The 24842-nt window shown below is 48.8% G+C and overlaps 1 protein-coding gene and 1 long non-coding RNA gene across 5 annotated transcripts; both read right to left on the reverse strand.

Moving 5' to 3' along the window:
• Window positions 1-867: 867 nt before the first annotated feature.
• Window positions 868-1652, reverse strand: LOC308592355. Its single transcript, XR_014010481.1, has 2 exons — window positions 1523-1652; window positions 868-1488 (listed from the first exon to the last, which is right to left on the reverse strand). It is a non-coding gene; the product is annotated as an uncharacterized lncRNA (long non-coding RNA).
• A 10-nt stretch (window positions 1653-1662) lies between these two features.
• Window positions 1663-15346, reverse strand: LOC308592314 (cell adhesion molecule 2-like). Of its 4 annotated transcripts, none has more exons than XM_081203681.1 (7): window positions 15057-15346; window positions 11832-12158; window positions 9893-10213; window positions 5808-6110; window positions 4955-5158; window positions 4379-4425; window positions 1663-2187 (listed from the first exon to the last, which is right to left on the reverse strand). In XM_081203681.1, the coding sequence occupies exons 1-7, from the start codon at window positions 15097-15099 to the stop codon at window positions 2044-2046; spliced, it is 1389 nt and encodes a 462-aa protein (XP_081059807.1). In that variant the 5' UTR covers window positions 15100-15346; the 3' UTR covers window positions 1663-2043. The 4 variants fall into 4 exon arrangements, with proteins under 4 accessions (XP_081059807.1, XP_081059808.1, XP_081059809.1 ...); XM_081203682.1 differs by having other exon boundaries at window positions 4955-5116; window positions 15057-15341; XM_081203683.1 differs by lacking the exon at window positions 5808-6110 and having other exon boundaries at window positions 15057-15345.
• Between the last annotated feature and the right edge of the window lie 9496 nt (window positions 15347-24842).

Consider the following 24842-nt stretch of genomic DNA (forward strand, 5'->3'; position numbering starts at 1 on the left):
CAAGAAGGTTGATGGGTGAAGCATCTGTGCACACAATCTCAGCTACTCCAAATAAACTTGGATAGGTGGGGGTCATGGGATGCAGATTATCTATATTGGGGGGGGTTCCAAAAGGAGGCAAAAAGGATCTCCTGGGCTGGGTGGTGCAATTGGGTGTAATTTCAGACTATGGACTTGGTGGGGTTTTTTTTTCTTTTGGGGGGGGATCTTAATAGGGTGCTACTTCAAATGTCTTGAGCCAGCCTTGCTACATTTGAAGACCCTGCTTCTCATTCTGCTCTGCAGGCCCTGGATGTCTGCCTCAAAACTCTGCCCTGAAGGCACCATGGTCTGGGGGAGGGGGGCAGGCAGGGTGTTGTCAAATATTTGAATACTCCCCTCTGGAAAACACTGTACAGTGGTACCTCAGGTTACATACGCTTCAGGTTACAGACTCCGCTAACCCAGAAATAGTACCTCGGGTTAAGAACTTTGCTTCAGGATGAGGACAGAAATCGTGCAGCGGCAGCGCAGCAGCAGCAGGAGACCCCATTAGCTAAAGTGGTGCTTCAGGTTAAGAACAGTTTCAGGTTAAGAACAGACCTCCGGAATGAATTAAGTACTTAACCCGAGGTACCACTGTATGTACATTAAAAGACTGGATGACGCTGAAGCATACCCTGGCCTTGACACACTATGTGTGAGAAAGGGTCGCTGTTGGTTTTCTAACATGAGGAAGCAATGAAACGTGGTTTTCCCCAGCTGCAGTCTTCAGTGTTTACAGTCCTATGAATTCTGGGTAATGTACAGTTACTGTGGCATGACTCTGCACAATATATTGTGACAGCAGAAGGGCTTCTTCTGAACCAAGGTAAGACACTTAGGTGGTTGGCATTAATAAAACTGCAGCATTTAAACACTTTCATTGCAAATGAAGAGGACAGGGAGAGAACCGGACAAGTGGAGGCCACACAACTTGTATCCCAGCAGAGAAGCAACTGTGCCCCTTCTGAACCAAAGGAAAACATTTTCCAGTTTAGTTAGGTGCTAACGATCTGTAAAACAGCAATGCTTAAGTGTCCACAATATCTTTGCAAGGGAGGGAGATGGGGAGAGCACACCAGAACTTGGCCATGTCCATGACCTCTAGGCGGCAACACCCCATGTCTTTGTGGCCCTACTAGATCCAATAAGCGCCAGCTGCCACTGGCTGTACCACACAGTTGTCCATTGTCTGAATGTGTACTTCAGTGCATGGCTCTGGCAAATGAGAAGCAGAGAGCTGGTAGAATCGTACAAGTGTTGAATTAGAAGGCACCCCAAGGGCCATCGAGTCCAACCCTGGGCAATGCAAGAAATCATTGCTCCTCATTTGACATGACCCACAAATCCAAGCCTCTTCTAGTTGATAGCTCCCTGGCCTTGGGGATGGAAGCTCTTGAGAGCAAGAGGGGAAAGATTATATACGGAGAATTTCAGCCGAGATCTCCAGTTGCTTGACAAAGGCTCCTGTCGCACTCATTCATAACAGCATTGCAGCCACTTCTCTGCAACCAGATCAGATGCACGGTCTCTCTCACACACCCAGTTGTTACATTTGCTTGTGGCAGTTGCGGGAGTATGACCCACGCAATTGGCCCCCTCCCACATGGTAAATGTATTCACAAATCCACACGGCAAGGGACCTCACCCTAGTCAGTCACCCTCTATGCAGCAGCAGCCACCACATGCTTCCTACACCTGCTCCTTTGGAAGGAGGGAGATGGCTGAGATGGCAAGGGTCAGTGATGGCGAAAGCCAATGATGGCTTCAGCAGCATCCCAAGAGGCAGACATCATGACCAAAGATTCAGGCTGCCCAGGAAAAGATGAGGAAGAAAGGTGGATGAGGGCGTCAGCAAATCTTCCAGAATGTGGGTCGTCAAGGCAACAGCTCCGTTGTTTCTGAAGGGACCAGGAACAGTGTCATAGGGAATGGGTTTCAAGGGCTTTTGAAAGGCAGCTCATGCCTTGCTCCCATCCTGTTTCATTTCCTCTAGTGCAAGTGGCTTGGCTGGTTTGGAGGCTAGATCTGGCTGTTGCCAGCTCGCTGTTTCGGTTTTGTTCGTACTTCCGCATAGATCACCCCAGCATCTGGTTCCACTTCCTTTTTGTTGAAACGAAGGCTGGCATAGGTCAACTCTTTCTGCCGGCTGCTTAAAGGAAGATGCTGTTAAGAGAAAGGGAGGGGACGGGGAACAGAAAGTTTGTTTCATTCTGTCTGTGGTGGTCTTGAAAGCATATTGTCTGCAGATGGCAAAAGAAGCTGCAGAAATAAATATATACATCGGGAGCTTTGGAGCAGGCGAGAGGGGAAATGGATACAGTAAGCAAACTTTTGACAACCTGGTGCCCTCTGGATGTTGTTGGACTGCAACATCTGGAAGGTACCAGGTTGGCAAAGGCTGCCCTTCCTCAAAGAAATAGAAAGAGAAAATTTCACCATCCTGGGGAGGCAGCACCACAACAGGTGTATCGCCGTTTTACTCCCCCTCTAATAGTGAATTCGTGTGATAAGTGCAAACAGAACTAGAATCAAAACCAGGCCACAAAGAAACAAGAGGGGATGGGAAAGGTATCAATCAGCATGTTTGGGGGAAACCCAAGGTTTGCAGAAATACATTTCGGGGTAATTTATCAACACCCTAAGGGATCCTTAGGGTGATAGATATAGATATAGATATAGATATAGATATAGATATAGATATAGATATAAAAGACTTAACACAAATCACAGTCCAGTGATGACTAACCACAGTGGGTTTTGGGGGGTTTTTTAAAAATGAGTTGCCACTACTCATATCTTGATTAAAGTGCCAAGGGTGACAACTTAAAATGACTGCCCTGGGCAGGAAAAAAAAAGTGACAGTACTCCATAGCAGTGAGTAATGTCACCCAAAAAAACCCACTGACTAAAAATATTCAGTAGCTACAGAACACTGAATCTTAATTGAGAGAGAGAAATGAAATGAGGGGGAATAGAAAGGTGAGTCTGAGGACAGCATGAATGGGCTGATGAGCTCTCTGCTGGAAGAAGGAGACCCAGCGGCCAGCCAGATGCCTGTGGGAAAACTGAAAGCAGACCTTATTATCTCCAGCTCTGTAGGCAGCATAGGTGCCAACTCCCTGGGGCCCTGGGTGCCTGCGCACCCACAAAATTCCCCATGAAGGGGCCGGGCACCCACAAATTTCAGTGCCAGGGCCAGTCATACTGCATGTCACCCATGGCCCCGGGCACCCATGGTTGCGGGGCCAAGTTGGCACTCCTGGTAGGCAGAGCAGTTATCATGGCTAGTAGTCATTGATAGCCATCTTTGTGGGAAATTAGTAGCCAAATCTAACAATGTGTATTCTTGCTAGTTAGCATGTGAAGGGGTTAAGACTATAGAGCTGTACTGCTGATAGGCAGACCCAGGCCATAAAAATGTATTGGTAATTGGTAGAGAAGGCTCAGTGTGATGTCATTTCCCTGCCTCTCTTGAGTAGGAAGGAGCATAGAGTATTTCCTGTTCCTTTCTCTCCCTCCTTTTCTCTTTGACCAGCAATGGAAGCAAATGGATCTCCAATTGCCCCGGTCGAGGCACATGCATGAGGCTACTTTTACTGTAAATTCAGTATTTTGCCTGCATTTATTTTACTGCTGTTGCTGCTGAGAACAAATGCGTGACTATGAGTGAGTAACTCATATTTTAAACTTACTTCTCAGTCTGTTTTCTGATTCTTTGCTAAGTGGGGTAAGAAAGGGGTGCCAGCTTATTTTGCAATTGAATTTCAATAAAAGAAGGCTTCACAGCCTGATTCCTATGCTTCATTTTTCTTCTTCTACGGATGGGGCTGCATTTTAAACAAAGCAGTAAGCTGATCTCTTTCTATGTCAAACCCAACCATGTGAGCACCTAAATTGCAATTATTACGTCTTCTCTTACCTATTTAAACCATCCAGAGTTCCAGAGTTTAGCTATTTCCCAGTTGGGAAGTGATAGGATGGTAGGGAAATGCAGGAGTAAATAAAGATGAGCAGGGGTGAAACAGACTTGTCCAGGAGTGGGATGAACCCAAACTATTCCAACCAAACTCTAGAGTGGATAGCAACATGTGGAAAAGATCCTATGATCCCTTTTAGGGGTGTTAGGCTGCCCTGCACAAGAAAGTGACACCTAGTGCTCCCCACTGTGAACAGAAGGCCATTTGGGCAGACAAGATGACACTCAGGGTGGACAAGAGTGGACATCCCAATGCACCAGATACCTCAGAGCAGGTGCGGGGAGAAGCCTAGAGTGGCCCTGGCAAAGCCTAGCACAGCCTGGGAATTTATAGGAGCAGGATATGTGTGTTCATTATGTAACAATAATCCCTCTTACCGTTCCTGCTTCTTTGGTTGAAGCACCTTCTGTCTCTGTTGTGCTTTCTGGAATGGAATGATGAAGAGAAATTTGAAAGTGGTTAAGCATTAAAGAATCCCAAGAGTGAATGAGTCAAGAACACATGTGATTGATGACACATTCCACAGAAATTCCTTGTTAACCATCCTGGGTGGAGATGGGCACTAATTTGCATTTCTGAGACTTCTGGGGGATGGCTGTAGTCAGTGCTTTTTTTCTGGGGGGACGCAGGGGTACGCATCCCCCTAAACATTTTGTGAATCTAAGTTTGGGTACTGTTCTTCATCATAAGATCTCAGGACAGTTCACTCAATGAAGGACTCTATCTGTGGAACATTGTACCTCATGGTCATTTATTTTTTCCTCCTCCCAAGCTATCCCTTTTTTGTGTTGTGTCTTTTAGAATTGCAGTTCTTCCCTATCACAGTTTGCAACACCTCCCTGGCATGCCCAGGGAAGCATTTGCAAATGCACATTGTGGGAGCTAATCCGTTTACCTCCCATAAGACCTCTCCAAGGTGCTTGGCTTAGATCTGTCAGGGGAGAGAGCCTTACCTTTAGCCCTCTTCTTGTATCTCCATGCTAAGACACTGAGCAGCAACAAGAGGAGGAGGATTCCTGTGGCAGCTCCAGCTCCAGCTCCAATTCCGGCTCCAATTCCAGGTCCAATTCCAGCTCCAGGACTTCCACTATCAGTTTCTGGCTGCTTGTCACGTTCTGGTTTAAAAGGAATAGGAAAAGGAAGACCCCCTTGGTGGTCTGTGGAATGAAACAGGCAGGCAAGATTCTGCTGCTGCACAGGGCTTCATTTGAGGGTATGGCTGACACCCCAAACTTTTGCTCATGCCCAGGTTCCAATTTCAAGAAAATTAGCATGGATATAGGACCAGTGGGTAGTGAATCATCAAGTTGTTTTGATAACTGGTCACTAAGTTGTTTTGTATTTTATGGCTTTGCTAGCCACTTTGAGACTTGTGGGAAATGATGGAGGTTTTATACCTAGAAAGTGGAAGTGGGAGCAGTGGAGACACATTCACTGTCCCTCAGTCTTTCAAAACATCCATCAACTCATCAGCGATAACAGAGCTGAGTCCCCAGAAACAGCTATTTATTTGTTATGTATGAAACTGAAAATAGAACTTGCAACCTGCTGAGAAATGTTCTCTGCTCCCTCACAACAGTGGGGACTTTGAGCAAGAAGGGGGAGGGCAGAGGATGGAGCAATTGGAAGCTCTTAACATCTGGTTTGGGTCAAAAGTGACCAGGAATTTCTATCTTTCTACAACTGGAAAATTTCCTTTTCATTTTCTTTTATACCCCTGTACATTTCACACCTATCAGTTCCAAACACCTTTGCATCTCATTCTCTGCAGAAAGGAAATCAGGGGGGAAAAATGATTCTGTTTACCAGAGATTGTCACCATGGTCCCATTTCCTCGGCCATTACTACCGACAGCACATCGGTACATTCCAGAGTCATTCCTTTGGACACTGGGCAGAATGAGAGAAGCCAGGCCTGTGGTTGCGCTCAGAGTCCTGCCTGCACCTATCACCTCCTCCTCATGTCCATCAGTGCTATTTTTATACCAGGTGACACTGTACGGGAGGAGTCGCACATTCTTGGCAACTGCAATGCTACAGTTTATAATGAGTGTTTGCCCTTCCATTCCTTGGATGAAAGCAGGTGACTGGATAACTGACAGATTAGCCGCTGTGGAAAGAGCAGAAAAAGCATTTGACAACTTCAGTGTGCAACCTTCAAATTGCCAGAGGAGATAAAGTCTGCATCTGTGAGACTGGGCAAATAATGCCAGATTTTGTGGCTTTGAGTTAAATACGCAGCCATGGAACTTGTGCATGAACGATTGACTTCTTTGAAGTTTGCGTTCTTGGCTTTTCTCTGGATCTTTGTTGGGCTGAGTACTGAGGGTGCCAAATGGCTTTAGGAGCGGCTGTGAATGCAGCCTTCAGTGTGGGACAGGGAACAGCCCTCCAGTTGTTTAGGACTACAATTTCCATCATCCCCAGCTAGCACGGCTGCATAGCGTTGGAGCTGATGGGAGTACAGTTGCGCAGGCTGGGGTTCCCGAGAGTTGTAGTCCAAAACATAATGAAGGTCAGCAGGTAGACAAATGGAGAATGAACCTGTTGGAGTGCTATTGCTGAAGTCTGAAGCTACATGAGGCAGACAGAGAGAGATTCAGATCTGTTTCATCACAACTGAATGCAAACCACATTTGCACTTCCCCCAAATATATACAGACCCAAATGCAGCTACATGTTGAAATTCACACATAGGCGCCGACTCCATGGGGCTTGAGGGGGCCCGAGCCCCCTCAAAAATTCGTTTGGGGGGGCTCAGCCCCCCCAATAATCTCGGGCGGCGGTGGGCGCGTCCGCGGCTTTTATAGGGCGCCCGGCGCGCACCAGCTCAATAACGGGCACCGGTGCGGCGGGGGGCGCCGGGCCGGGGGAGGGGGCGGCCGGCCTGTCTCCTTGGCAACCCCATTGAGCAGCGCCGGCTCCCCCGGGAGGGCCATCCCCCCGCGCCGCCGATCGCCAACACCGCCGACGCTGTGGCTGCCCGAGCCCGAGCCCGAGCCCGAGCCCGAGCCAAAGCCAAAGCCAGAGCCCGAGCCCGAGTCAGAGCCAGAGCCAGTCAGTCAGGAAGGAGAAATGGGGAGGGAGACGAGGGAGGAAAATTGCGCGCAGGGTGAAGAAAGGAGAAGGGCGAACGAGACGAGCTTCCAACCCAAAAAAGGGCTGGAAGACTGGGAGGATGCAGGATCGGGAAAGAAAGCGACGCCTTCCCCGCCCGCGACGTCGCCCGCTTGTCATTGGCAGCGCAGCGGGCGCCCAGAGGGGCTGGGCACCGGCGCAGGGCCGCTCCGCAGCCGCGGAGGACAGCTGCGCGGCTAGCAAGGTGCGCCGCGTAGAGCGCGGCCCTTGTGTGGCCCGGTGGCCAGGCAAGCTCGGGCGGGGACCCCCATGCGAATCTAAGACGGGAGAAGAGGGCAGAGCAAAGGGGGTCCCTTCCCCAACCTCCGGCTCTGAGACTTCCCTGCGCCCCAGAAAAGCGAAAGGATTTTCTCTTCTTTTTTTTTATAAATATTTTATTAAGTTTTCAAATACAAAGTTAGAAACATACACTGAAGAAAAAAGTAAAAGAACAAGAAAAAGAAAAAAAGAAAAAGAAGAAAAGAAAACCAACCATTCAACACATTTTTTATATAACTAACTGGACTTCCTCGCATCTCCCTTACCCTGCATTCTTTATAATAAAGATATCAGCAAATTATTACCTTGTTTCGTACCTTATTTTGTACTTTTCAAATACTATACCTCTAAATTTAACATACTTTTCATCAGTTACTTATATCTTAAATTAAACATAGTATTACCTTAGATTTTGACCTTTTCTTACTTAAAATATAATTTCCTGTTTCCCAAATCTAATTGCTGAAGCTATAGTTTCCGAATCGTGTAAATTTTTAACATTCATACAACTTATATTGTTTTTGTAAATAGTCCTTAAATTTTTTCCAGTCTTCCGTTGTTTCTTCTCCCAAATCTCGGATTCTGCCAGTCATTTCAGCCAGTTCCATGTAGTCCATCAATTGCGTCTGCCACTCTTCCAGTGTGGGCAAATCTTGTGTCTTCCAATATTTTGCGATAAGTATTCTTGCTGCTGTAGTTGCATACATAAAGAAAGTTCTATCCTTCTTTAACACTTTCTGGCCAACAATGCCCAAGAGGAAGGCCTCTGGTTTCTTGGGAAAGGTATACTTAAATACCTTTTTTAATTCATTATAGATCATTTCCCAGAAGGCCTTCACTTTTGGACAAGTCCACCAGAGGTGAAAGAATGTCCCTTCAGCCTCCTTACATTTCCAACATTTATTATCAGACAGGTGATATATTTTTGCAAGCTTGACTGGGGTCATGTACCACCTATAAAACATTTTCATAATATTTTCCTTCAAGGCATTACATGCCGTGAATTTCATTCCGGTGGTCCATAACCTTTCCCAGTCCTCAAACATGATGTTATACCCAATATCCTGAGCCCATTTTATCATGGCTGATTTGACTGTCTCATCCTGAGTGATTTTCTCTTCAACCTGCCCTCCATCCTCTTGCAGAAAACTCTTTGCCTGCCCTGCCCGTATCTCGTTTTTGCTTTTTAATTCCACACACGCACCCTTCGGACTTCGTGGCAATCGGGCGCACGGGTGCGTTTCCTAAGAGAGTGAGGACCCCCGCCTCCTCCCCACCTGCTCCCTCGCCAGCCAGCCAGCCGCGCGCCCTAGCCGGAGAGCCCCGGCCGTCCCTGTCGCGCAATCGGCTGGATCTCCCTTCAGCAGGCCGTGCTCACAACTCGGCCCAGGGACCCCCAGCAGCGGATCTCCGGCTCAGCTGAAGAATCCGGCAACAAGCCCCCTCCTCCCCAATCGCTCCGCCGAAATACGCTCCAAAACCCCCCAGATAGGCCGCCGGCCGCCAAGTCTAGTGGCGCCCTGAGCGAGGGTCTCTCCCCAACACCGCCACCTCGAACTGCGTTCTCCCGGCTACCCGAGCGAACCAGCGGCAGGACCCCGGTATGGGCCCCCCCAATATTTTTTATAAGTCGGCGCCCCTGAATTCACACGACCCCAAATTTGGCAAAGCAGTGCTCCAGCGATATAGTGTCTACAAAAATGTGAACATTAAGGGGGAAGTGTATACAAAGATGCATATATGTGTGAAAATAGCATAGAAAAACTCATTAGGATAAATTGGCACTAAAATGCTGACAATTTTCGTGAGGACTTCAAAAAAAAAAGTAAACTTGTGTGAAGATGTGGTGAACTGAACTAAAGACTGAAAAAATGAGACACCGAAAGAAACTGAAATTGAGGGATCTTCCTGCCTTTAGCACAGAGCAGAGGATTTGATGGCCTGTGGTGGACCAAGGAAGATCCAGTCTGTGCCTGATGACTGTGAAGTGTCAGCCTGCCAAACATAGGGTGGAGCTAAAAGCAAACACTCTATGGTCCACATGCTGAATTTAAAGCACATGGGTGCCCACCGACGCCCCCAGAACCTTGGGAAGTGTAGTTTGTTAAGGGTGCTGGGAATTGTAGTTGTGCAAGAGGTAAACTACAATTTCCATTATTCTTTGGGTAAAGTCATGTGCTTTAAATGCACAGTGTGGCTGTGACCTATATGCTTCCCCCTTAAATCTGGACATTTACCCTGTGATTTTAATTTTTTCCCAGGAGACCATGTGAAAGGGATTGAATGACTGAAAAATTGTGTCAGCTTCTGACAGCTCAGGCTGTAAAAGGTTTCCTACCTCTGCATTATGGAACAGAAATACAGACTTGGGTCTTGGAGGGACCTACAAGGACCTCTGAGATGCTTCAAATGGAGAGTTACTATCCTCTGGGGTGCTTTCCTATAACCTTCTCTGCTCATTGCTTAATAACCAGATAGAAAGTTCCCAGCACTTACTTGTGATGACAACATGAGATGCAATTCCTGATGATTTTGTTTGATTTCTTGGTTCTCTCCCAACGTTACAGACGTACAACCCTGAATCACTCACAGTAGCATTTGTGAGGGTGAGAGAAGCAAATCCTGCTGTCAGGTTCTGAGTGATCCTGTACGAGTCTGTCTTGTTAGCCTGCTCAACCGCAAGCCCATCTTTGTCCCAACTGACATACATGCTGCTGTTCCTGCCGACTGTCCTGAAGCGACACTCGATGGTGACATCCGCCCCTTCCACTTCATGGATGGATCCAGAAGTCTGGTTCACCTCAAAGTCGGTAATTTCTGCATGAAAGAGATGTCATAATCTAGACCCCCTACTGAAAGCATTGGATACTGAGAAGGTAGCTAGAGTGGAAGAAGAGGGATTGACGCATTCAGAAAAAGCACCTTGGACAGTCCTAGGACTGGACTGCTTTGAGGAAGAGATGGATATCTCTCTCTCTCTCTCTCTCTCTCTCTCTCTCTCTCTCTCTCTCTGTGTGTGTGTGTGTGTGTGTGTGTGTTTAATTAATTATCTTTTTAATTAAGATAAAACAACTATGTACAGTCAGAGAATCATCTCTGGATACTCCAAAGAACTCTGCCAAAGTATATATGCTAGAATCATCACAATCTTAACAAACACAACATTATACATAATAACCTCCATTGCTTGGATTATTGCCCACAATTAAAAAGATATATTGCATCAGCAGCAGTCCTAGTCTGCAGAGTTTATATACAAAGGCAGGAGGGGAAAATAAAAATAAAATATGTGCTTCAAGAATGCCAAACTGTGCTGTAGACCATAGGCACCATTCTGCTATATGTATCATTGTTTATATGATCCATAAAATTGCCTCAGATTGCATAAAAGTTATCATAGTTCCTCTAACCTCTTGCTGTCTTCAATTTCCATGTCAGTTTTTTCAATAATGCTACGTGCCAGATTGCTCTATACCGCTGGTCCATGGTCAATAATTGCAATGATTTCCATGCCCTGGCAATGGCCGTTCTTGCTGTGGTTAACATCCAAATTCATGGCGTAACCTGACAGGTTAAGCAGAGCCTGTCCTGGGGTCATGGGTACTATCTGACTTGTGATCAAAGATATCTCTGTAAAAACATTTCCCCAGAACTTTTCAATTTTTGGACATGCTCACCACATGTGTCATTATGTCCTTATAGTGGGACACCCTCTCCAGCATATGGGAGAACTGGTTTATAAAGGCGAGTCAGCTAGGTGTTAAGTACCAACCATGTATGGTTTTAATGGATCTTTCTCTGTTTGTTGCTAATACAGTATAGATTTAGGTGTCTATGTGTTTGTGTGCTCTGCAACATAAGAGAGGCAATGGGAGAAAAGGGGCCTCTGCATCAGCTCTGCTGAAAACTGGCAACTTTTGACTGCTTTTCTCATTTTAAATAATCACAGTAAACAAGTTTATGGACCACAGTGCAGCACAAAATGATCAAAGCAGTGAACACAGCAAAAACAGGATAAAACACAGGCATACGAGCTCTAAGAAAAATAAAATGAATTGATGAGAATGGGTATCAGATGAGTGAAAGTGTGGCAATGCTGTGGCTCTGACTTTACCCCACACTTTGTTTCAGAAGACTTTTTACTCACATGGCGCCCCCTCAAATGTAATGTGTGAAGGACGCTTTCATTTTGCACATTTCAAAGAAAAATGGACCCCACTGATCAGTTACTGGAATATTCCCGGTGCTCCCATTAGACTAGAGAGGCACTGATTTTTATCTAAACTATTGTCTTACTTTGGAAAGCTAAAGTGGGTTTTCTGAAAAGTGTTGAGCAGCCTCAAATCCCCACAAACATTCTCCAATCCACAAACTATACAAGTGGACTGAAGCTACCCTGTTAAAACAGATTTTGGAAAGAAATTCAAGTATTTACCAATGATGGTCACTTTTGTCCCATTATTGAGAGGTTGAAAAGCTGCATCGATGACAACGTTACACAGATAAGTTCCTGCATCCTTCAAATCCACAGATTTCAAAGTGAAATTACTTAATTTGTCTTTTAGATGTGTAGATATGTAAATTGGGCTTGAGTTAAGCAATTCCACCTTTTCCTTGTCTTTAACTTTATACCATTTAATAGACCATTTGGTGCTGTCTCCACTGAACCTGCACTGCATATTCAGTGTTGATCCTTCCTCCACAGTCACAGTGTCAGGTGTTTGACTCACTGAAGAATCTGGAGTAGCATTCATAATAGACCCTAAAATGGCAAGGAGAAAAACGGTGTAACAATATGAAAGATTAACCTAAAAGCACAATATCTATCATTGAGCCACAAACTTCCCAATGAAATTGCATCCTGAAAATTGCATGCATGCAACTGCAAAGTGCATGTATGCATTCTGCATATCTGCAAGGAACACAAGTCTGTCTCTCTCCTGAGACATGTTCCCCTCTGCTTTGATCTTCTTGCAACAGCACATGGTTGGGCTAAATTCAAAATTGCAAACAGTTAAAGCAAAATACCATCACAGGAATAGGGCGGTTCCTGAAATACACCTTCCAACTCTATGAGCCTATGAATACTGGAAATGGGCTGCTGAGGGGAAGGTCCTTAAAGTAATGGAAAGCGGCAAGATAAGGTTGGAGACAAATGAGAGGTCCCTACTTTCCACATTAGGTGTCACTAATGGAATCTGTGATTATTCCTTCCCTCCTCATTTGAGCAAGATTTGTATTTTTAAGGGAAGTTTTCTTGCCTTTTATAGCTGCCTTGGCTAGGCTCATTAGCCACAATGGCATGTTTTTTGACACTATATACATTTAAGCTCAGCTTCTATAATTCTAGTTTGAAATAACCTCCAACCACCCTGAAGAGACCTGACTTTTCCAACTCCCTCTCAACTCCCTTCTAATGACTTCCTTGAAATTTGTTGAGATTTTTCAGCATTTGCTCTTGTGAAATAAACATGACCTTGCTGAACTTCCTGAGGAACCTGCCACATGCAGAATTGGTTAATATGAAGAGAACTGTGGCCACTGGTTCCGAAAGGTCAAAACGACTTACAACTTTCACAGGATCCTGGACACCGCTCAAGATTAGGTACATTTTGTGTGTAGGTTTCCCCCCCCCCCCACTGGGGAGATACCACAGAGGGGAGAGTTTGGTTTATTGGATCTGGCTTGTGACAAAGAGCTTATTACAGGCACACATGACAGGAATGAAGAAGAATGGACAAAGGGCAGGCTGATCAACTTTCAACATAAAACAGGACAGGGGATTAGGTACAAAGTTGTACCTGATTAAGAAGAATGGGCAGAATTAAGAAGAATGGGGTGGGCAGAATGTCCTTGGCCAATCACTGTCTGGTTTGCAGTACAATGGAAATGATTCCCATCCAGTCATTTGCTGAGCATTCAGCTCTATGGATGAACACAGTGTGTGGAGCCAGATATACTGGCCTCAGTCCAGTATATCTGAAGGAGCTTCTCCACCTCCATCGTTCTGCTGAGGTCCAGCACCGAGGGCCTTCTGGTGGTTCCCTCACTGCGAGAAGCCAAGTTACAGGGAACCAGGCAGAGGGCCTTCTCGGTAGTGGCGCCCGCCCTGTGGAATGCCCTCCCATTAGATGTCAAAGAGAACAACAGCTACCAGACTTTTAGAAGACATCTGAAGGCAGCCCTGTTTAGGGATGCTTTTAATGTTTGATGTATTACGGTATTTTAATATTTTTTGGGAAGCCGCCCAGAGTGGCTGGGGAAGCCCAGCCAGATGGGCGGAGGATAAATAATAAATTATTATTATTATGTTCAAAAAATCTGTCATTACTATGCATATGACTGTTTCCCCCCCTATTTTCATATCCTATTATCTATTTATGTAAAATATTTATTAACCCCGCCCCCTCCCCCAGCTCCCTTCACTAAAAACTCCAGGTCAGTGAACAAAAGTGTCAGAGGCACCAACTTGCGCCGAAGATTCTCCATCTCCTTCATTTTGTGGGCTTGCTTAACTGTCCTGGGCAGCTGGAGCTCTGGAAAGCCCTCCCCCAGAGGCTGCACAGGACAAATGGGCTGGTTTCTGCTATGCCAAGAAGGCACTCTTTCCAATTGCTTATGGACTCCTCTAGAATCATTCCAAAATGTTGCCCACACATTCTGTGTGGGAAATGTCTCTCGGAAAAAAGAAACTTGCCCATATGCAATAAAAGCCGTCTTGTGTACTTTTGTACTGCTGTTTCTACTACTAATATCACAAATGGCAGTAAGTTTTTGACCTGCTAGAGCAGCCTTTCCCAACCTTGGGCCCCCAAGGGCTGTTGGACTACAACTCCCATCATCCATAGCTAGCAGGAGAAGCAGTCAGGGATGGTGAGAGCAGTAGTCCAACAACTTCTGGGAACCCAAGGATGGGAACGGCTGAGCTAGAGACTCTCATGGCCTACACCATATCTGCCTCCCTACCTGTCTATTTTATTCCATTTCCTCCAAGGACCTCAAGGTGGCATAGCCAGTTCTCCCTCATTTTATCCTCACAAACATGTTAGGCTGACAGGCAGCAACAGGCCTAAGGCGAGTTCTGGTGGGCTTCATGACCAAGTGGTGATTAAAACTCTGGTCTCCCAGGTTCTAGTCTGACATTTTAATCACTATACCACCCTGACTCTAATCTATCAAGCTATCTATCTAAGAAGTCTTGTACCTGGCATTGCCAACAACACAGGAGTCACTGTAGCACCATTTTTTCATGAGTCACCAAGGCAATGTGAATATCCACTCTGCAAGCCAGTTGGCAGAATGAGAATGAGAATGAGAATGAGGAGATGGTCTGAACCCAGCCTGTTCCCTTTCAGGTTGTAGGGACAGGAATCATATTTCTGCCTCTGGAAAAGTTAGCAGGTCTGAGAGGGAATATTCAGCATCGTTTTCTGCTTCTAGCTTGCTACAGACAGGGTTTTATATGAATATATATTTACATGGAGGTAGCATCCACCACTATGCCCCCCGCCCCCCCCCCATTACGATATGAAGAAAGCACAGCCCAGAATTCTACAACCTCAGTCTACTGCATCTTATTCTGCATAATGTGCCAATAGGCTGTTAGAGGACCCGGGTTTTCTGAAAGCAGGAAAAGACATCTCTTGGAAAGGAAACTCACCCACATGCAGGAAAAGCAAAAACAGCAAGCATGGCAGCCACATTTTGCCCTGTTGGAGACTCCTCTTCTTGCAATCTATCTTTCCAAGCGGAGATCCAACTGCTAACTCCACAATGCCAGGAATCCACCATGTGTAGTTGGCCGGTGGTGATTTCCTCTCAGTCAGACCCACCCTGTAGGGAAAGAGAGGCTGCTAGATTGCTGAATAACCTCTTTCTACTGCACCACTCCCACCCTCTGAACATAGTTCCTCTTTATTCTCTCTCTCTTTCGCTTTCTCCATCTCCATTCCATCCATTTTGCAAACTGGTATCTGTTCCCTTTTACATTTGCCATTTGTTCAGCTTCAGGAACAAGAGGAACACAGAGGAGACATGTTTAATAATAATAATAATACCTTTATTGTCAATGTACAACCTGTGTACAACTTCCTTAGGGAAGTTTTTAATCTTTGATGTTTTGTTGTGTTTTTAATATTCTGTTGGGAGCCGCCCAGAGTGGCTGGGGAAACCAAGCCAGATGGGCAGGGTATAAATAATTTGTTGTTGTTGTTGTTGTTGTTGTTGTTGTTGTTGTTGTTGTTGTTGTTGTTGTTGTTGTTACTGGGTTGGTATTTTTCAGGGACACTCCCTGAAATAACCTCATGGTGGAGGAGATGGGGGAATTATCTTCCATACTTCGTAGTTTCATGCAGATTTTTGCTAATGCTTTTGAAAATCAAACCAGATGTGCACCGTTGCCTCAAAACAATCTATTTGCAGGCCTCCAACAGATCTTTGATTGGCTACAGTGAGAACAGGATACTGGAGTCGATTTGCTCCCTTTGGCCTGATCCAGCAGAGATGCTCTTATGTTCTTACAAGTCTGAGGAAAGTCAGTGAGAAGACTAGGGGAAAGAGGGAGGGAGATGACTCTCCAAAAGCAAGAGGCAATAAAAGTTGACTGTTCCTGACAGCACTAATAAAGCAGACAAGAAATCAAGGGCTCATCCAGAATTCTTTTGTGTCACGTTCCTAGGCACAGATCTGCATTTTAAAGCTCTGTGTCTGAGCTAAAAAGTTGTAACATCACTTGGGAATTCAAAAGATGTTTTTATTAAATTAATATAATTTATTATTGCTTGGTAAATAAAATTTGTGTAAAATTGCATAGAAATAATTAAAAATGATTGCCAAGTACTTGCAGTTATATTATATATTAACATTCTACACACACACACACACACACACACACACACACACACACACACAGTGCTTTTTTCTACTAAAAATGTTTAGGGGTACTCTCATTTTCCTACTCATATTGAAATACTGCCCCTCAATGAGGCCAAACTTATTCACAAAATGTTTAGGGGTATGCGTACCCCTGCATCCCCCCAGAAAAAAAGCTATCATCTTTCTATCTATCATCTATGTCAGAGCTGCTTCCAGATCCTAGCTCACAGAGGATCACGCTAGCCAGCGATCATTTTGTAAAAGTCTTTATTGAGTTACAGTTTCCATTCTCAAGCTGCTGCGTGCAACTCTACGTCTTATGGGTTAGACCGGCGAAGCTCCGTCTGAGTCTCCGCCCCCTGTGCACCAGCTTACTAACCTAGCCTTACTCCACCTTTTCCGCCTGACCGTTCTTCTCTGGGTCCCTCTGCCCCCCGGGGTCTCTTCCTTCCGGGATTCTTCTGACGCTGACCCCCCGGACCCTCCTGTCTCCTTGCGCCGGGCTTTAGGACCTGGCTCCCTTTCCGGGCTGCTTACTGCGCCACCTTCCTGTGCATTTGAACTTGGCGCGCGCGCCCAACCTTCCACTTTCCGCCTGACCGTTTCTTCGCTCCCCGATGGAGGTGTGGCCACTCCTGACTCGTGCCCTCCCTCCTGTTGTGAGCTGCCAGCGCTTGATACCTGGCCCCCTTCCTCTCCCCTGCTCTCTGTTGGTGATGCTGGTCCCGATTTCCAACTGCTCCCCTCTGAGTCCCCTCTGGCCCTTTCTTCCTGGGGTGTCCCCCTAGGCTCCCCCCTTGCCCTGGCCACTGGTGCTCCTTTCTGTGAATCTTCTGATTCACTGGAAAGACTCGGAGATCTCGGGTCATCGTCATCACTCATCTTTTCTTCTGCCTCCTCCCCCTCACCTCTGTTTCCTCCCTTGCCCTTGCCTCTGCTCCTGAACCCCTGAAATCCATCCCCCCTCGAAGCCCCCCCTTCCCCCCTCCCCTCCTTCCGGTGCGGGAGCTGGGTGCTGCCGTGTCAGGGGGACGAATGTCGGATACAGTTCGCTTCCCGTGGCGGGCCTCCATCTGAAGGCTTCCGGTTCTTCCTCCCTGCTCTTGTCGACGACGGTCACCTCCGCTTCCATCTCTGTGCCGCCGTGCTCGAAACCCGGGTCGTCCCCGAACACGTCCATGTCCGTCTCTCCCTCGGTTCCTTCTGGGGACGTTGCTCGTCCTGGACCCTCCAGCCACTTCGTGCGCCACTGCTCCTCTGGTCTATCGTCCCACCAATACGAGGGTTCTGAGGCAGATCCCGAGGGTGACCCCTCCGGGGAACGGGCGTCTCGTGTCGGTTCCTCGTCCGAGTCGAACCCCTGGAACGTGCTGGCTGAAAGCGTGGGCGTGAAAAGCCAGTCGTCGAAAAAGTCTGGTGGCATGGGCCTATGTGGGAAGAGGGCATGAAACTCTTCTTTGAGCAGAGGTTCCTCTAAAGCGTAGCCCGGCACCCAGCTGTTGGCACTGGCCGGGGTGCCCTCCTTGGCTAGAAGGTATTCTACCCCCTCTTCCCCCCATCTGGAGTCCAAAATCTCTGTGACTTCGTTGATGTGCTCCTCCTGTGCCACTCCCCCTTGCTCGGTTCTCTCTCGGAGCGGACTTGGTGCCGTTCCTGGTTCCTGAAATCTGTGAGGTGCCTTGTAGGGAGTGAGCACCGATCTGTGGAACACCGGATGCATCCTGGAGCCCTCCGGAAGCGCCAGCCTGAAAGCCACCGGGTTGACCTGCTCTTCGACTTGGTAGGGCCCCAGTTGTTTATGCCCTAGTTTCTTCTTCGCCAACGACCTGGCCGGCACTGCGTGGGCTGCTAACCAGACCCAGTCTCCCGCATGGAGCTCTTCGCCAACCCTCCTGTGTTTGTCCACTTGTACCTTGTATGCGTGTTTAGCCAGCTCCAGGTGCCGCCGAAGCTGATCGTGGACTTCCTGCAACTCCGACGCGAACGCATCTGCTGTCTGCGGCTCCGCCTCCCCCATTCTGTCCAGTCCCGGGAAGGTTCTGGGGTGCCTCCCGTTGTTGGCGAAGAACGGCGTGACCCCTGTGGACACGTGCTTCGTGTTGTTATAGGCGAACTCGGCGAGAGGCAGGTAATCCACCCACGTCGCAGGCTGTTGATTCGCATAACATCTCAGGTACTGCTGCATGATGGCATTGACCCGCTCCGCTTGCCCGTTGGTCTGCGGGTGTCTAGCCGAAGCCAGGTTGATCTTGACGTTCAGGAAGCTCATCAGCTTCTGCCAGAAGTTCGAGATGAACTGCCGCCCCCAGTCGGACAGTATAGACCGCGGCAGACCGTGAACCTTGAACACGTGATCTATGAACAGTTTGGCGGTTTGTTCCGCCGTGGCCACCTTCGCACACGGGATGAAATGTGCCATCTTGGAGAACAAGTCCACCACCACTAGCACTGCCGTCTTGCCCCTCGAACTGGGCAGATCCGTGACAAAGTCCAGGGCCACTCTCTCCCACGGTTCGAACGGGGTTTGCAGTGGTTCCAGCAGTCCCGCCGGCGGTCTGTGTACTGGTTTGGCCCTCTGGCAGGTGTCGCACCTCGCCACGTAGTCCGCGACCTCCCCTCTCATTCTGGGCCACCAGAAGTCCCTGGCGACTAATTCTATCGTCTTCTCCTTGCCAAAGTGCCCGGCAGTGGGTGCGTCGTGCAGCTGCTGCAGTACCTTGGCGTGAAGATCGTCCCCCAGCACGTAGATGGCCCCTTTACGGAGGAGTAATCCATCGCGAACTTGGAACTCGCCGGTCGCCGCCGTGCCCCTTTGCGCCTCTGCCATCTTGGCTCGCGCGAAGGTGTCGCCCTGCAGCGCTCTCCTCACCGCATCCAGGTCAACTGTCGCCGAAGCGCACGCCCACACCGTCGGTGCGAAGATGTGCATGGCAGCCGCTGGCGTCGCCTCCTCCAGGTACTGTGGTTTACGGGATAGGGCATCCGCCATGACGTTGGTGTCCCCCGGGACATACTCTATTCGGAAGTCGAAGTTCGCAAAGAATTCGGCCCAACGTATCTGCCTCTGGTTCAGGAACTGCGCCGTGCGCCAGTGCTCCAGATTCTTGTGGTCCGTGCAGACCTGCACCGTGTGCTTGGCGCCGATCAGGAAGTGCCTCCACGCCTTGAAAGCTGCATGAATGGCAAGCAACTCCCTGTCCCAGATGGTGTAGTTCTGTTCAGACTTGCTGAGCTTCCTGGAGTAAAACGCTCCCGGCCTCCAGGCCCCCTGCGGGTCTTGCTGCAACAGGACTGCTCCCACGGCTCTGTCTGATGCGTCCGTCTCCACCCTCATAGGCCTGCTGGGGTTGACATGCAACAGCTGCTCTTCCGACGCGAAGAGACGCTTGAGTGCCTGAAAGGACTGCTCCGCCTGCTCCGTCCAGATGAATTTCTTCTTCTTGGAACTGAGCGTGTCTGTGATGGCCGCTGTTTGCATAGCGAACCCCTTGATAAACTTGCGATAGAAGTTCGCAAAGCCAACAAACCGCTGGACCTCCTTCCGGTTGCGCGGGCTCTTCCAGTCCAACACGGCACGAACCTTGGCGCTGTCCATGGCGAGCCCCTTGTCTGACAACCTGTAGCCCAGGAAATCCACCTCCGTCACGTCGAACTGGCACTTTTCCAGCTTGGCGTAAAGCCTATGCTGCTGTAGTCTGCTCAGCACTTCCTTGACGTGTCTGTTGTGATCCTGCTGCGATTCAGAAAATATCAGGATGTCATCCAAGAAGCAGACGCACGTCTTGTAGAGGAGCCCCGCCAGCACGTGATGCATGAAAGCTTGAAAACAGTGGGAGCCATTTTGCAATCCAAAAGGCATAACTCTGTATTCGTAGGTGCCCAGGGGCGTGAACATGGCTGTCTTCCACTCATCACCCTCCCGCATGCGAATGAGGTTGTACGCCCCACGCAGGTCCAACTTGGTGAACACGCGGCCCTTGCGTACCGTCGCGAGGAGGTCGTCGATCCTGGGCATGGGGAAGTCCGATGGCCTGGTCACACTGTTCAAGATCCGGTAGTCCACTACAAGTCTTTTTTGGGGCGTGTCCTTCTTCTTAACAAAGAATACAGGACTGCCTCCCACCGCCTTGGACTCCCGGATGAAGCCGCGCTCCAAATTATGATCTATGAACTCCTTGAGTTCCTGTAGTTCGTCCTCTGACATGGAATACAGCTTCCCTTTGGGCAGCGCCGCCCCTGGCAGTAGGTCAATCTTGCAGTCATATGATCTGTGGGGGGGTAGCTTATCCGCTTCCTTCTCGCAGAAGACCTCCAAAAATCCCGCGTATTTGTGGGGGATTGCTTGCAGCGTCCCCAGCTGCAGCTGCGCTTCCTCCTCCTCTCCCTCCTGCCGGGGCAGGATGCAGTGTTCAGCGCAGTATGAGGAGCCAAAGACTAGCTGCCGCTGGTACCAAGCCAACGTCGGACTGTGTCTGTCCAGCCAACTCATGCCCAAGACAATAGGCGTGTCCGACAGTCTGGTGACATTAAAACTGATGATTTCCCTGTGATTTCCAAGTCGCATCACCATTGGTGGCGTTTGCTTCACCACCTGCCCCCCTAGCAGCTCCCTGCCATCCACCGTGACGACCTGCAGGAGCAGCGTGGCAGGCAGCAGCTGTATAGCGTGTTTATCGACAAAGTCCTGCCCTATAAAGTCCGCATTGCTTCCTGAGTCAATGGTGATTGGCACGTCCATGGTGAGTCCATTGGGTAGCTGGAGCGATGCGGTGAGCCTCACCACTGGTTTGGGTGGGAGGGGGTCTGTGGGCTGCAAAATCTCTGGGGACTGCTTCACTGACACGTCTGGCTGGGCCCCAGTGCCTCTCTCTCCAGCCAGACTCCGTCGTTTCCCTGCTGTGGTTCCCCTTGCTGAGTTGCTGCAGTTACCATTGCTGAGGCTGCAGTGTGCTTGTGGAGCCTCTGGGGACACTCTTTCGCCATGTGCTGCGGATTTTCGCAGATGTAACACTTCCTGTTCCCTCTAGGAGGCTTCGCTTTGACTGCTCCCGGTGCTGTGGCTCTGGTTGCTGACTGAGCCCTGGCACCGCCAACCTCCATCGGTTCCGCTCCCCCTCCTGGCGGAGGCGTGGATTGCGCACGCGCAGCTTCCCTGGGAACGAAGGAGAACCCTCTCGCTGGTTCGCGCCCTCCACGTCCTTCGTCCCTGCTCCATGGACGTTCCTCCAGCCGCACTCCCACCGCCAGCGCCCTCTGAACGACCTCCTGCGTGGTCCGGGGTCTCTCCCCCCTTGCAATTTCGTCTTTAACTGCACTGTTCAAGCCTTCCCAAAATAGATCTCTGACTGGAGCTGAATCTCTGTCCCATTCCAAGGCACTGACTAATGCAAAAAAGCGGGCATGGTACTGTCTTACGCTGGCCCTCCCTTGCTTCAGCCCATGCACCTCCTTCCGGGCAAGATCCACGTCTATGCTAGATAAAAAGCACCCATCCATCGCTTTAATAAAGGCATCCGTGGTTTGGAGTGCTGGATCCTTATCTCTCCACAAATTGTGCAGCCATGCTTTAGCATCTCCATGCAAATGGGACATGATGAACCCCACCTTCTCTTGCTCATCTCTAAAGTCTTTGTCCAGCAGTTGCAGTGCACACTGTACATCTGCTCTAAAGTTGGGGTACAGTTGTAAATTCCCATCGAAGTGAGAGACTAGACCGCCTGTTCTTCTCCCCAACCCAATCCCCTCCGGTTTGGGTGGCAGTTGCCCTTGCTTCGTAAGCACTTCCAACCTGACCTGGAGATCCCTGTAGGCGGCAGCTGCGTCCTCCTCTCTCTTCCTGGATGCAAGTATTTCGGCATTCAGACGTGTCACTGCTTCTCTGAGTTCTCCTATCTGCTGTTCGGCCGTCATATTGTCTGCCGTTCGTGAGCTGAGTCGTAGGCACCCTCCTTCTCCTCTGTCCGCGAGGCTGTAGATGCCCACAACGTGAGACGGAGCTTACTGTCAGAGCTGCTTCCAGATCCTAGCTCACAGAGGATCATGCTAGCCAGCGATCATTTTGTAAAAGTCTTTATTGAGTTACAGTTTCCATTCTCAAGCTGCTGCGTGCAACTCTACGTCTTATGGGTTAGACCGGCGAAGCTCCGTCTGAGTCTCCGCCCCCTGTGCACCAGCTTACTAACCTAGCCTTACTCCACCTTTTCCGCCTGACCGTTCTTCTCTGGGTCCCTCTGCCCCCCGGGGTCTCTTCCTTCCGGGATTCTTCTGACGCTGACCCCCCGGACCCTCCTGCCTCCTTGCGCCGGGCTTTAGGACCTGGCTCCCTTTCCGGGCTGCTTACTGCGCCACCTTCCTGTGCATTTGAACTTGGTGCGCGCGCCCAACCTTCCACTTTCCGCCTGACCGTTTCTTCGCTCCCCGATGGAGGTGTGGCCACTCCTGACTCGTGCCCTCCCTCCTGTTGTGAGCTGCCAGCGCTTGATACCTGGCGCCCTTCCTCTCCCCTGCTCTCTGTTGGTGACGCTGGTCCCGATTTCCAACTGCTCCCCTCTGAGTCCCCTCTGGCCCTTTCTTCCTGGGGTGTCCCCCTAGGCTCCCCCCTTGCCCTGGCCACTGGTGCTCCTTTCTGTGAATCTTCTGATTCACTGGAAAGACTCGGAGATCTCGGGTCGTCGTCATCACTCATCTTTTCTTCTGCCTCCTCCTCCTCGCTCTCTGTTTCCTCCCTTGCCCTTGCCTCTGCTCCTGAACCCCTGACAATCTATCTATCATCTATCTATCTAATACTTTAGATTACCTGACACTTTTAGAAGGCAAAATTAAAATTCTTCAGTTTTCTGAGAGTAATTTATTTGCTTCTTAATTTAAAAAAAAGACTTACCAAGGTAAATGTCTTCCAATCACAAAAAATTAGCAGATTTGAATTCCTCACTCCCAAAAACATATTCTTAAGACCCCTTACTGAAGAAATTTGCAAAAATTAAGTTTCATCCTCTAAAATGACACACCCTAGTGGATGAGCTCTAAAGGAAGTCAAGTCGGATACACAAGTAAGAAGAGATAAGAAAAAAATTCAGCTCAAATTAGACACAGAAGTCCTCTCTACATATTCTTATATCCTCTTTTTGATGTTGCATTTCTGATAAAGCATAAGTGGCTACAGTTATATTGTTTCAAGCACTGTTTAAATGTTTCTGTGAGTGGTGGGGGGAAAAACATAAAAAGCAGGGGAAATGGAACGGAGGATCTGGAAAGAGCAGGGAGTGGTTAATTTTCTCCCTTCATGTCCAGGGGAGGCTTTTCTCTCAGTCTCCAAATTGTTTCAACTATGATATTAAGTTTTACAGCACAGAGAGCAGCACAGGTACATCCACCATTCTGTAAGGCAAATCTGTAGAGAAAAGCACCTGCCATGTGGAACGCCCTCCCACCAGATGTCAAAGAGAAAAATAACTACCAAACTTTTAGAAGACATCTGAAGGCAGCCCTGTTTAGGGAAGCTTTTAATGTTTAATAGGTTATTGTATTTTAGTGTTCTGTTGGAAACTGCCCAGAGTGGCTGGGGAAACCCAGCCAGATGGGCGGGCTATAAATTATTATTATTATTATTATTATTATTATTATTATTATTATTATTATTATTAACCAAGTTCCCTTATATCTTAGTATAGGACTTCTGTAAATAAATTTCCCCTGCATACTGAGGAAATGGGTGGCGTGTGGGTTGTGCTGGAGACCCCACAGGATTCTCAGATTCAAATCTGCCATAAATGGTGGTAGTTCCATGAGTTCCTGGGGAAACCCAGCCAGATGATGATGATGATGATGATGATGATGATATCTCTTCTGGGGTTCTCTCACCAAAGAGTACTTGACCCAAACTTGGAGCTTAGCATCCAGGTATTTTCCTTTTCATATCTATTTTTATTCCTGAACCAACAGGAAGTTCTCCTTAGATGGGAAGTGAATTGCAATTCTCTCCCATCTCTGTTCGCAATGCCCTCTCACCTGGCATGCCTAGAGAACTGTTTGCCAATCCATACTGAGTGAGTTAATCCATTTACCGTATTTTTCGCCCCATAAGACGCACCGGCCCATAAGACGCACCTAGTTTTTTGGGGGGGAAATAAAGGAAAAAATTTTTATTTCCCCCCCCCAGGTGCGCTGCGCTACACCAGGAGCTTGGGGCGTGCGGAGCTCAGCGCGCCCCAAGCTTCTGCGTGCAGGCAAGGTCTCCGCTAGCGTGGGAGAGCTGGGCGCCTCTCCCAGGGCTAGCGGACCCCTGCGCTAATCCAGAAGCTTGGGACGAGCTGAGGTCAGCGCGCCCCAAGCTTCTGCGTGCGCGCAAGCAGTCCGCTATCCTTGGGATAGCCGCGGGGCTCTCCCAGGGCTAGCGGATCGCTGCGCTACACCAGGAGCTTGGGGCGTGCTGAGCTCAGCGCGCCCCAAGCTTCTAGGTGCGCGCAAGCAGTCCGCTGCCGCCCCAAGCCTCGCGCACCCGGTGGGACCTCCTGCCGGGTGCGCGAGGCTTGCAGACACTCGCCCGAAGCAGGGAGAGCCCTCCGGAGGGCTC

The sequence above is a fragment of the Podarcis bocagei genome, assembly GCF_964188305.1.
Source record: "Podarcis bocagei genome assembly, chromosome: 7".
NCBI lineage: Eukaryota > Metazoa > Chordata > Lepidosauria > Squamata > Lacertidae > Podarcis > Podarcis bocagei.